The 13,142-nt window shown below is 37.0% G+C and overlaps 1 protein-coding gene across 1 annotated transcript in view; it reads right to left on the reverse strand.

Moving 5' to 3' along the window:
* Nucleotides 1–13,142, reverse strand: part of LOC135204015 (aurora kinase-like) — a 215,106-nt gene that overhangs the window by 127,470 nt on the left and 74,494 nt on the right. The window contains 3 exon segments of the mRNA XM_064233944.1: nucleotides 10,371–10,510; nucleotides 10,512–10,575; nucleotides 10,737–10,856. Coding sequence (XP_064090014.1) covers nucleotides 10,371–10,510; nucleotides 10,512–10,575; nucleotides 10,737–10,843 — 311 coding nt within the window. The 5' untranslated portion in view covers nucleotides 10,844–10,856.

Raw genomic sequence — 13,142 nt, forward strand, 5'->3', positions numbered from 1 at the left:
TTATTTTTATTTTAGGATTACTCACATATAATCTGATTTTTATTATATTGTATTTATCTTTAAGACTAATGTTAAGTTACTGTAATTAATCTTAAGTCTGTATTATAATCATTTTAGTTCATAAGCTCATTTAGATTATAATAATTAACCTTAGGTGTTTTTTATTTTATCCTTACAATATCTTTTATATCCATTACTCAAGCTTGTGGCCATTTCTCTGGTACTATTTCACGAAGCGACACGGGCTGAGCCCAGAAAAGGGATTTTGACGAAGGAAAAATCTATTTCTGGGCAAGGCCCGTGTCGCCCAGTGAAATCCACCCTTCTTTTTGTTACCCCCCACCCTTGGGCCCAAGCTTGACAGGCTAACTCCAAGGATGACCGGTAGAGGCGCTGGTGGTGGCGTCGGGGACACTAGTAGTAGTCGTAGCTGGGAGCAGGCCTTGCATCGGCCCTCTCAGGTAGGGGGACTTCGAAGAAGGATGGATCTAAATGGTAAGAGACCCATGGTAGTGGTTTCACTCGCCCCAGAAACCATACCGACACCTTTTATATAAGGTGAGCAAGTCAGAATGTTCTGACATTTCCATTTTAGCTTTTTCTCTGGTATATTAGCAATAATTTACCTTAGAAATGTGTGCTAAACGGACATTTCACCGGGTGACACGGGCCCTTGCCCAGAAATAGATTTTTCCTTCGTCAAAATCCCTTTTTTAACTTTACTTTCTAGTCCATCACAACTTTCCTCAGTTACTTGTGGTATTATGTTCTTGAGTTTTTACATTGTTTCAAATTAATTGGATAAAATATTGTCCATATCATTTGCAGCTGTTTCTAGATTTTTTACAATTTAACTTTTTTTCTAAAGCATTAATGTCCCCTTGAGATTTACTATTCTGGGCTCTGATAATTCTATCTGTATGCATTTTTATTTCATTGTTGGTTTTTTTTTTACTGAGAATAGTATGTTTCTTAGACGGATTTTGAGTTTCTCTTACTTTCAATTTTAATTTAGCTTCTTCTAGACATTCCAGTTCTTGTATATTTTTCATTCGGTATTTTATATATAGTACATACATTCCTTGGACAATGCATGACGGTTTCGCCCACAGTTTATAAACTGGCTCACTGTATTTCCATTGTGTGGTATGTTCTTTAGATTCCACAATATGCGCACACAGGTTCATTTTGACATTTTTTTTTTGCATGGCCATACTTTAAAAAAAAAAAAAAAGTGTCCTTCCCGTGTGCCGGAGGTGTTTCAGAGTGAGCGCGGAAGCGGAAAAAATGTTTTTTTCAAAAAATCATAGCGCGCTTAGTTTTCAAGATTAAGAGTTCATTTTTGGCCCCTTTTTTATTTGTCATTGGCTGAAGTTTAGTATGCAACCATCAGAAATGAAAAAAAAATTATCATTATCATATATAAATAATGCGATATATGATAGCGCAAAAACTAAATTTCATATATAATTGTATTCAAATCGCGCTGTGCGCAAAACGTTTAAAGGTAACAAGTTACTTTTTTTCGTTGTAATTTACACTAAATTGCGATCATTTTGGTATATAACACATTGTAAAATGATAAAAGCAGAAAATAGATCACAAAATAACGCATGAATTCGTAACGCGCGGACATAAATATTTTTTTCAAAAATTCACCACAACTCTAAATATTGTCCTAGAGACTTCCAATTTCTTTCAAAATGAAGACAAATGCTTGAATATTACTATACTGCAAGAATAATAGCTTACAATTGCAGTTTTTGACCATATCTGATGAGTTAAAGTTGACCGAATGTCGAATTTTTTTATATATATTTTTTCATATGCAATTATTTCGGAAATAAGAAAAGCTACAACCTTCAATATTTTTTGTTTTTATTCTACATGAATTGCGCACATTTTCATATATAAAACTCTATGAAATGCCTAATATGAAATGGAGCAAATATTCCGAGAATGGGACGTACACATTTCGGAGATTTGTGGCGGAGAATCCGCGCGCGGAGGGAAGGAAAGTTTTTTTTTTTAACTTCACCATAAATCTAAATATTGTGCTAGAGACTTCAAATTTGTTTCAAGATGAAGATAAATGACTGAATATTACTAGACTGTAAGAGTTTTAGCTTACAATTGAGTTTTTCGACCATTTTGGTAGAGTCAAAGTTGACCGAATGTGGCTTTTTTTTCTATTTATCGTGATTTATATGCAATATTTCAAAATGAGAAAAGCTACAACCTTCAATTATTTTTGGTTGTATTATACATGAAATTGCACACATTTTCATATATAAAACTTTTATGTAACGGCTAATTTAAAATGGTGCAAACATTACCACAATCGCACGTATATGATTTTTTTCGGAAGAGTTACCGCGCGGACGTAAAGAAAATGTTATTTTTTTCATAAATTCACCATAAATCGAAATATCGTGCTAGAGACTTCCAATTTGTTGCAAAATGAAGGTAAATGCTTGAATATTACTTGAATGTAAGCGTTTTAGCTTACAATTGCATTTTTTGACCATTTCAGTAGAGTCAAAGTTGACCAAAGGTTGAAAATTTGTCACTTATCATTTTTTTTATGAAAATATTTCAAAATTGATAAAAGCTACAACCATGGGTTGTTTTTAGTTGTATTGTGCATGAAATTGCGCACATTTTCATATAATAAAAATTTATGTACGGCTAATTTAAAATGGTGCAAACTTACCGACAATCGCATGTATGAATTTTTATTCGGAAGAGTTACCACCTGCGCGGACCATAAATCGAAATATTGTGCTAGAGACTTCCAATTATTGCAAATGAAGGTAATGATTGAATATTACTAAAATATAAGAGTTTAGCTTACAATTGCGTTTTTCTACCATTTCGGTAGAGTCAAAGTTGACCGAAGGTTGAAATCTTGGCACTTATCGTTATTACCCCTCTTACGCCGAAGCGGTAAAAAAAAAATTGTCTCCCATGTGCCGGAGGTGTTTCAGAGTAAGCGCGGAAGCGGAAAAAATATTTTTTTCAAAAAATCACAGCGCGCTTAGTTTTCAAGATTAAGAGTTCATTTTTGGCCCCTTTTTTTCTTGTCATTGGCTGAAGTTTAGTATGCAACCATCAGAAATGAAAAAATTATCATTATCATGATATAAATAATGCGATATATGATAGCGCAAAAACGAAATTTCATATATAATTGTATTCAAATCACGCTGCGCGCAAAACGGTTAAAGTAAACACGTTACTTTTTTTCGTTGTAATTTACACTAAATTGCTATCATTTTGGTATATAACACATTGTAAAACGGTAAAAGCAACACAGAGAAAATATTATCACAAAATAATGCATGAATTCGTAACATGCGGACGTAAACAAATATTTTTTTTCAAAAATTCACCATAAATCTAAATATTGTCCTAGAGACTTCCAATTTCTTTCAAAATGAAGAAAAATGATTGAATATTACTACAGTAAGTCCTCGGGTTACGCTGGTCCTCCCGACTTACGATGTTTCGTGGTTACGAACGCGCCCCCATAAAAATATATAATATTTTTGCGTCGTTCCGTCTTAACGTCGGTTTTAGCGTCGTAAGCAACGTAAACAAACGCGAACTAGTTTCCGGGCGCACGGCGGAAGAATACGCTTTGTGGGGGAGATGACGGCGTTGCTTCGCTTACGCTCATTCCTCGCCCATACGCCATTTTGGTTGTTTACACTGCCTCTCTCTCCCTCGTGTTGTATCGTTTTTGTAACTTTTTGCTCTTTGTTATGGCTCCCAAGCGCAAGCGGACTCTTCTGATGGTAGTGCATCGAAGAAAGAAAGGCCATCACCATGGAAATTAAAGTGGACATTATAAAGCGATCTGAGAAGGGAGAAACGCCAACAAACATTGGCCGCTCGCTTGGCCTTAGCCGTTCGACCGTTGCTACCATTATCAAAGATAAAGAGCGCATCGTTGAACATGTGAAAGGATCTGCTCCTATGAAAGCGACAGTGATAACTAAGCAGCGTAGTGGTCTAATAATTGAATCACCTGCCTCAGCATCTCCAGCAACTTCTGGAGGTTCTTTTTCTCTTCACTAACCTCCCCCCAGTCTCTCCAGCACCGCAGCTTCCTCCTCCAGTGTGCAAGCCAATCAACTAATAAAGGTAAGGAATTGTTCTCTCGTTGTTATTGATAGGTATTTACATTAAATCATGTGGTATTTTTCAATGTTCCGACTTACGCTGAAAATCGTGTTACGACGCATCGTAAGAACGGATCAACATCGTAACTCGAGGACCCCTGTATACTGTAAGAGTATTAGCTTACAATTGCAGTTTTCGACCATATCTGACAAGTTAAAGTTGACTGAATGTCAAATTTTTTTATATTTATATTTTTTTGTATGCAATTATTTCGGAAATAGGAAAAGCTACAACCTTCAAATATTTTTTGCTTTATTCTACATGGAATTGCGCACATTTTCATATATAAAACTCTATGAAATGCCTAATATGAAACGGAGCAAATATTCCGAGAATGGGATGTAAAGCATTTCGGAGATTTGTGGCGGAGAATCCGCGCGTGGAGGAAGGAAAGATTTTTTTTTAAATTCACCATAAATCTAAATATTTGCTAGAGACTTCAAATTTGTTTCAAGATTAAGATAAATGACTGAATATTACTAGACTGTAGATTTGGTTTTAGCTTACAATTGCGTTTTTCGACATTTCGGTAGAGTAAAAATTGACCGAATGTGGTTTTCTAACTATTTATCGTGATTTACATGCAAATATTTCAAAAATGAGAAAAGCTACAACCTTCAATTATCTTTTGTTGTATTCTACATAAAATTGCACATATTTTCATGTATAAAACTTTATGTAAACGGCTATTTAAAATGGTGCAAACATTACCACAATCGCACATATGATTTTTTTCGGAAGAGAGTTACCGCGCGGACGTAAAGAAAATGTTATTTTTTTCAAAAATTCACCATAAACCGAAATATTGTGGTAGAGACTTCCAATTTGTTGCAAAATGAAGGTAAATGCTTGAATATTAATAGAACATAAGCGTTTTAGCTTACAATTGCGTTTTTCGACCATTTCGGTAGTCAAATTTGACCGAAGGTTGAAATTTTGGCAATTATTGTTATTTATGAAAATATCTCAAAACCGATAAAAGCTACAACCATGGGTTGTTTTTAGTTGTATTGTGCATGAAATTGCGCACATTTCTATATATAAAACTTTATATATCGGCTAATTTTAAAATGGTGCAAACATTACCACAATCGCATGTATGATTTTTTTCGGAAGAGTTACCGTGCGGACGTAAGGAAAAAGTTTTTTCATAAATTCACCATAAATCGAAATATTGTGCTAGACTTCCAATTAGTTGCAAAATTAAGGTAAAATGATTGAATATTAAACAAAATATAAGAGTTTTAGCTTACAATTGCGTTTTTCGACCATTTCGGTAGAGTCAAAGTTGACCGAAGGTTGAAATTTTGGCAATTATCGTTATTTATATGAAATATCTCAAAACTGATAAAGCTACAATCATGAGTATTTTATTGTTGTATTCTACATAAAAATGCGCACATTTTCATAGATAATACTTCATGTAACGGATATTTACAATGGTACAAAAATTATGTCAAAGTGACGAAATAATTTCAGAGATGTGTCACAGATACTTTTTTAGTGCGGCAAGAAAGAAATTCGCGCTTGCGAGCCTGTGTAACGATTGTAAACAAAACAACACCTTGATTCGTGAACTCCCAGCATCCCCCAAGGTGCGATTCAAAAGTTTTAGGCTGGTAGGCCTATAAGTATTTTTCAGCGAATTTTAAAAAAACCTTTTGTAAGTTGACGTAAAATACATCCAGTCAGCACACGGGAGACAAAAAATATCGACGTAAAATACGTCAAGTCGGCGTAAGAGGGTTAATAAGAAAATATCTCAAAACTGATAAAAGCTACAATCATGAGTATTTTTTTTTTTTTGTATTCTACATAAAAATGCGCACATTTTCATATATATTACTCCATGTAACGGCTAATTTAAAATGGTACAAAAATTATGTCAAAGTGACAAAATAATTTCCGAGATGTGTCACAGACACTTTTTAGTGCGGCAAGAAAGAAATTTGCGCTTGCGCGCCTGCATAACGATTGTAAACAAAACAACACCTTGATCTGTGAACTCCCTGCATCCCCCAAGGCGCGTGATTCAAGAGTCTTCGGCTGGTAGGCCTATTTTTTCCCGCGAATTTTAAAAAACTTTTGTATGTCGACGTAAAATACATGCCATCGGCACCCGAGAGACAAAAAATGTAGACGTAAAATACGTCCAGTCGGCGTTTAAGGGTTAACATAATTTTGGCATTGTGGTGGCTTAACCCTTAAACGCGGAGCGGTATGTCTCCCGTGTGCCGGAGACGTCTTCGAAGTGAGCGCGAAGCGGAAAAAAAATATTTTTTTCAAAAAATCACAGCGCGCTTAGTTTTCAAGACTTAAGAGTTCATTTTTGGCCCCTTTTTTTTGGTCATTGGCTGAAGTTTAGTATGCAACCATCAGAAATGAAAAAATTATCATTATCATATATAAATAATGCGATATATGATAGCGCAAAAACGAAATTTCATATATAATTGTATTCAAATCACGCTGTGCGCAAAACGGTTAAAGGTAAAAAGTTACTTTTTTTTCGTTGTAATGTACACTAAATTGCGATCATTTTGGTATATAACACATTGTAAAACGATAAAAGCAACACAGAGAAAATATTATCACAAAATAATGCGTGAATTCGTAACGCGCGGACGTAAACAAATATTTTTTCAAAAATCACCATAAATCTAAAATATTGTCCTAGAGACTTCCAATTTCTTTCAAAATGAAGACAATGTGAATATTACTATACTGTAAAGAATATTAGCTTACAAATGCAGTTTTCGACCATATCTGACGAGTCAAAGTTGACCAGAATGTCGAATTTTTTTATATATATATCTGCAATTATTTCAGAAATAAGCAAGCTACAACTTTAATTCAAATATTTTTTGTTTTTATTCTACATGAAATTGCGCACATTTTCATATATAAAACTCTATGAAATGCCTAATATGAAATGGAGCAAATATTCCGAGAATGGGACTTACGTATTTCGGAGATTTGTGGCGGAGAATCCGCGCGCGGAGGGAAGGAAAGTTTTTTTTTAAAAATTCACCATAAATTTAAATATTGTGCTAGAGACTTCGAATTTGTTTCACGATGAAGATAAATGACTAAATATTACTAGACTGTAAGAGTTTTATCTTACAATTGCGTTTTTCGACCATTTCGGTAGTCAAATTTGACCGAACGTGGTTTTTTTTCTATTTATCGTGATTTATATGCAAATATTTCGAAAATGAGAAAAGCTACAACCTTCACCTATTTTTGGTTGTATTATACATGAAATTGCGCACATTTTCATATATAAAACTTTATGTAACCGGCTAATTTAAAATGGTGCAAACATTTACCAAACAATCGCACATATGATTTTTTCGGAAGAGTTACAGCGCGGACGTAAAGAAAATGTTATTTCTTTCATAAATTCACCATAAATTGAAATATCGTGCTAGAGACTTCCAATTTGTTGCAAAATGAAGGTAAATGCTTGAATATTACTAGAATATAAGCGTTTTTAGCTTACAATTGCGTTTTCGACCATTTCGGTAGAGTCAAAATTGACCAAAGGTTGAAAATTTGTCACTTATCATTTTTTATATGAAAATATTTCAAAATTGATAAAAGCTACAACCATGGGTTGTTTTTAGTTGTATTGTGCATGAAATTGCGCACATTTTCATATATAAAACTTTATGTAACGGCTAATTTAAAATGGTGCAAACATTACCACAATCGCATGTATGATTTTTTTCGGAAGAGTTACCGCGCGGACGTAAGGAAGAAGTTTTTTCATAAATTCACCATAAATCGAAATATTGTGCTAGAGACTTCCAATTAGTTGCAAAATTAAGTTAAATGATTGAATATTACTAAAAATATAAGAGTTTTAGCTTACAATTGCGTTTTTGTTCGGACCATTTCGGTCGAGTACAAACGTTGAAACCGAAGGTTGAAATTTTGGCAATTATCGTTATTTATATGAAAATATCTCAAAACTGATAAAAGCTACAATCATGAGTATTTTGTATTTTTCTGTTGTATTCTACATAAAAATGTGCACATTTTCATATATAATACTCCATGTAACGGCTAATTTAAAATGGTAAAAAAATTATGTCAAAGTGACGAAATAATTTCTGAGATGTATCACAGAAATCCCCAAGGCGCGTGATTCAAGAGTTTTCGGCTGGTAGGCCTAAAAGTATTTTTCCGCGAATTTTTAAAAAAACTTTTGTATTGCGACGTAAAATACGTCCAGTCGGCACCCGAGACAAAAAAATGTCGACGTAAAATACGTCCAGTCGACGTAAAATACGTCCAGTCGGCGTTTAAGGGTTAATCCTCAGTTTTGGCCTAACATTTTAATTTTTTGAGGCACATCTTTCACCTTCAAATTTTATTTTTGCAATTTGTAACATATGCTTATTTATTTTAAGAGTCCAAGAGAATACTCTTTTCCATTGGCTTGTTACTGTTTTCATGAAGCCCAATAGTACCCTGAAAGCTATTTAGTGACATGTTTATTCATTTTTACCTTTATACTATCTATGATCATCATAGACAAATAGTCCTTAGACTGGCTCTTTGTTGTGGCTTCTATAAGCCACATCTTTTCTCTTAGTTATCTAAACAACATTTCTGCCATTGAATGTCTGTTTAATGGGCAATTTTCTAAATTTAGGGCTGAAATTTTCTGTTCTGTCTCTAAAGTTAGGAAACTTGACCAACTTCCCTCCCAAAGAGGGAGTCAAAGTGAGTCAAGGTTGGGTCAACATATTTGCTTCTTTTCGTTTTGTAATGGTACTAGGGACTTAATACCACTCTGACTTATATAGACAATTGGGGCTATCTTTAGAGTATAATACATAACTGTGCTATTAGTCATAAGGAGGTTTGCAGTGTTCACCATAATATGAAATATACCCCATACCCACAGTGCCTTAAAGGTCGTCAGTCCATCAAGATCAGACCCAGCAGCGTAGGCATGGCTCGACAAAAATTTTCCCTCGCTCAACCACGTCATGTACTCTAGTTTTACAGTTGGAGTGACATGCCATCCAACTCCAGCCGCCATCAAGTTAAAAGAGCAGTGAACTCAGTAATCCAATAACATGCCAAGGCTGTTAAAAGAAGAAGGGAAGGGGAAAATTTACAGGAAGAGAAGTAAAGGAGTTAAAGGTCCCAATGTTCAGTTAAATCCACAGGAGAGAGAGTAGGCATAAAAGAGCATACTCTCTCTGCAGTGGATCCCTAAGCCGCCCACCTCGTCAAGGAGTTGAGATCAGGGGGACATTCCACAGAGAAATCTGCAATTAACTGAAGCCATGAATGCTGAATCAAGATATAGCAGGGGTCCACCATAAAGCAAACAAATGAACACACTATATACAAAAACCAGATGAACACACTATATACAAAAACCAGAAATGGACAGTGAATGGCAGCCAGGCAGAGAAGCATAGAGACATCTTCACATGACGGCTGCTGAAAGCAAAGTAGAGAGAACAGACCTACAAGTGGACGGGGCTTCTCCACTACCGTCGATAGCTAACGACCTTGTTTGAAAGTTAACGACCAGTCCAGCTCGCATTTGCAAGCAAAATCCCCATGTAAAGACCAAAGGTTTGTATTTGTGTAGGAAAAACTAACAAGGTAAAAAGCAATATTGGCAGTCTGACAAGGAAGTTTCTTACTCATTATTACCTTTAATTAACTTTCCATAATCAAACACTACAGGTAGTCCCCGGCTTACGACGTTACAATGCTTTTCAATTACATTTATCAGAAATTATTTCCAGGCTTACGATGCATGTTTCCAGGGTTGCGACACTTACAACGCTGATCTGGCAGAAGAAATATGACTCCAAAAATGCAAAATAATCAATATTTGAAGTTTTTTTGAATGAAAAATGCAACAACAATGCAGTTTACATAGTTTTTAATGCACACAAAGCATTAAAAGTAAGGTTTTCTTAGGATTTTTGACGATGTTCCGGCTTACAACGATTTTTGGCTTACAATGCTTCTCAAGAATGGAACCCCCATTGTAACTCAGGGACTGCCTGTATTAAGATCAGCCTTGGTAACTTGTTTCCAAATGCATTCTCACATTATTTGACATTCTCTTCCTTATACACTGACCTTTAAATTGGGGGTAGACAGTAGATTTAAAAAAACAAATGAAAAAATAATCTCAAGAAACTAACCGTAAATGAGCCTGAATTTCTATTTCTCTTCTCAACTGGTGTTCAACATTAGCTTTGGCCAACTGTGATTTAAAAAGCACTTTAAGGGCAATGATAAATTTGCTTTTTTTCTCCCTGGCAAGGTAAACATTTCCAAATTTTACCTTTGCCTAGTGGCCGTCCAACCTCAAAATCATCCACGGTCCATTTTCGCTTTTCTCTTTCCCTGTTGAAATGAAGATGATTACCATAATACATACAAGGATTATGATCAAAAGGTATAATTCTGGTATTAAAACAAATAGCTAAATAATGTGTTAAGACAACCTTTTAGGTACATAATTTCTTCCCTATAACTTTAAAAGGCCCAATCAATTTCTGCCTTACCTTATGGTTTCCTTCTCATTCTGGACATTAGAAGTATTGCTTTCTTGCAGTGGTAGACCTCTTGATCCCATCAGATGCATGTTATCTTTATTTTCTTTTCCACTCATTATGTGCAACTATCTGTTAAAAAAACAATTACATTTATCCCATGGGAAAAATTAAGAGAATTTAATGTCAGTTATAGTAAAATCTAAAAATTTTTTAACCCACACGAACGTATCAGTGAACTCTGCACAATAGTGCTCATCTCCAGGAGTCCCTCTGAAAGGTCATCATTTCTACTTCTTGGTGAAAACTGGCTGCACAATGAAATAGTCTGAGTCATCTGCAGCTTAGAAGGACTGAGAGGAGGGCCAATGTTCATTACATGAAGTATATTGGCTTTGTACTGTTCATTACATGAAGTATATTGGCTTTGTACTATGTGAAAAAATTAATTTTAGTTTAAAGAAGTATATTCCCTTCCACATACACCCATTACTTTATGTGAGCCTTAGTAACTATGTACTTAAGAGAGAGGCCTTGTTATAAAAAATTATTATAGAAGACCTGGAATCTGTAAGAATTAGAGAGAGTAGAATTTACTACAATTTTTTTTTAAGAAATTTATATTTTTCCTAATATACAAATCTAAAGGTTTTACATAGGACACTGCTTTCGAATGTGAGCTGGAACGGATGTTCTTTCAAACACAGTCAGTAGGGTGGTTAGCCCAGCCCACTCATCAGTCTGCACTCCACTTTGCTTTCCAGACCAGGTAGCAGAATGAGGGGTGGCTGAGTGGGCCATAAATGTAGACCTTCAGGTTTGTATGTTAGGAAAAATCACATATTCTTGGTAATTTGTATTTTTCTTAGCTATACTTACCTCGAACTACTTTAATAGGAGAATCCTGGATGTTCATCCGGTACCTACCAGAAAAATCCGGTTACCCCTTCCACACCTAGCCAGGTACATGCACCGAGGGTCAAGGCTACGCCACCCACCACTTCTGACCTCAGTGCTTTCCACTCCACCTGATTCCTGCCCTAAGGTACTCGGGGACGATAGGAGGGCCTGAAACCTAAGTAGTTCGAGGTAAGTATAGCTAGGAAAAATACAATTACCAAGAATTTGTGATTTGTTCTGATGCCGTATACTTACCTCAAACTACTTTAATACGAGACTTATCCTTTAGGAGGAGGGAGTAGCTTAGGGGGAACTGGACCCAGAGGTTGGTCTTAGGGGTGTACCCGTAGGAGACCCAGCCCTGCTCGATGAGAAGCAAGGGGCTGGGGGAAAGGGTCCGCCGAGGGCACTGGCTAGAATGCACGGGTAACCCGGAATGGAGACTACTACAAGGCAATGGTTTGTACTTCTAATTACCACACACATCCTCCGTCTTACCTTCAGGTTCGTAGGGTCCCACGAAAGCTCTCCTGAGGCCCAGGGAGAGGATAAGGAAGGGGAATGGAGGGGCGAGGATAAGGGGGAACACATTCATACCAGCACTTATACCCCTAGAGTCTCTTGCCCGGTGGAGGCCTAGATCTGCTGTTTGCGCTCCACCACCGGACCAATTTTGAACGAATCAAGTGATTAATGGGTGCAGTCCTTTGGGTAGTGAGCTGTAAAAGTGGATTGCCTGTTCCACACTCTGGCCCTTAGGATCTGGCTGGCTGCTAGGTTCTTAGAAAAGGTTAGGGAAGCCCCAATACCCCTGACGTCGTGAAGCCTGGCTCTTTTCAGAGGAGGAATACCCGCTCCTTAGTAGGCTCTCCTGATTGTTTCTCTTAACTAGGAGATGGTGTTATTCGAGACTGTCTTCTTCCCCCGGCCAGTAAACAGAAACCAGTTCCTAATGGGTGGCCTGAACTGGGCAGTCCTACTTAGGTACTTCCTCATCGCCTGGACTGGACACGAGCAGATCTCGAGGATCGTCTGACCTGGCTATGGCGGGGATCGAGAACTCCACAAACCTGTCGTCTGGGGTTCTGTGTCTTAGCCACGAACACCCTTTCAAGTGGGAAACCTTGTAGGAAAGGCCATGAAGCTCACCCACTCTCTTGGTGGAAGCCAACGCCAGCAGGAAGACCATCTCCAGCGTCAGCTCCCTGTCCAAGATTTCCTTGAGGGGTTCGAAAGGGGGCTTTCTCAGGGCATCCAGCACCCTTGCTATGTCCCTCTGCGGTGCCTTCAAGGCACTTGGGGGGCAAGACTGCTTGAAGTTCCGGATTAGCATCGACAGGTGCCTGGAACTCCCCAATCCAACCCTTTCAGGAGGACAACCTGGCCCAGGGTGGCCCCGACTCCCTTCACAGCTGCTACCGAGAGGCCTTTGTCCAGTCTCAGGTGTACCAGGAAGTCCGCTATGTGGGGAATCTTGGCCTTACAGAGACACCTCTCTGCACCAGATCCACAATGCCG

Source organism: Macrobrachium nipponense, chromosome 44, assembly GCF_015104395.2.
Source record: "Macrobrachium nipponense isolate FS-2020 chromosome 44, ASM1510439v2, whole genome shotgun sequence".
NCBI lineage: Eukaryota > Metazoa > Arthropoda > Malacostraca > Decapoda > Palaemonidae > Macrobrachium > Macrobrachium nipponense.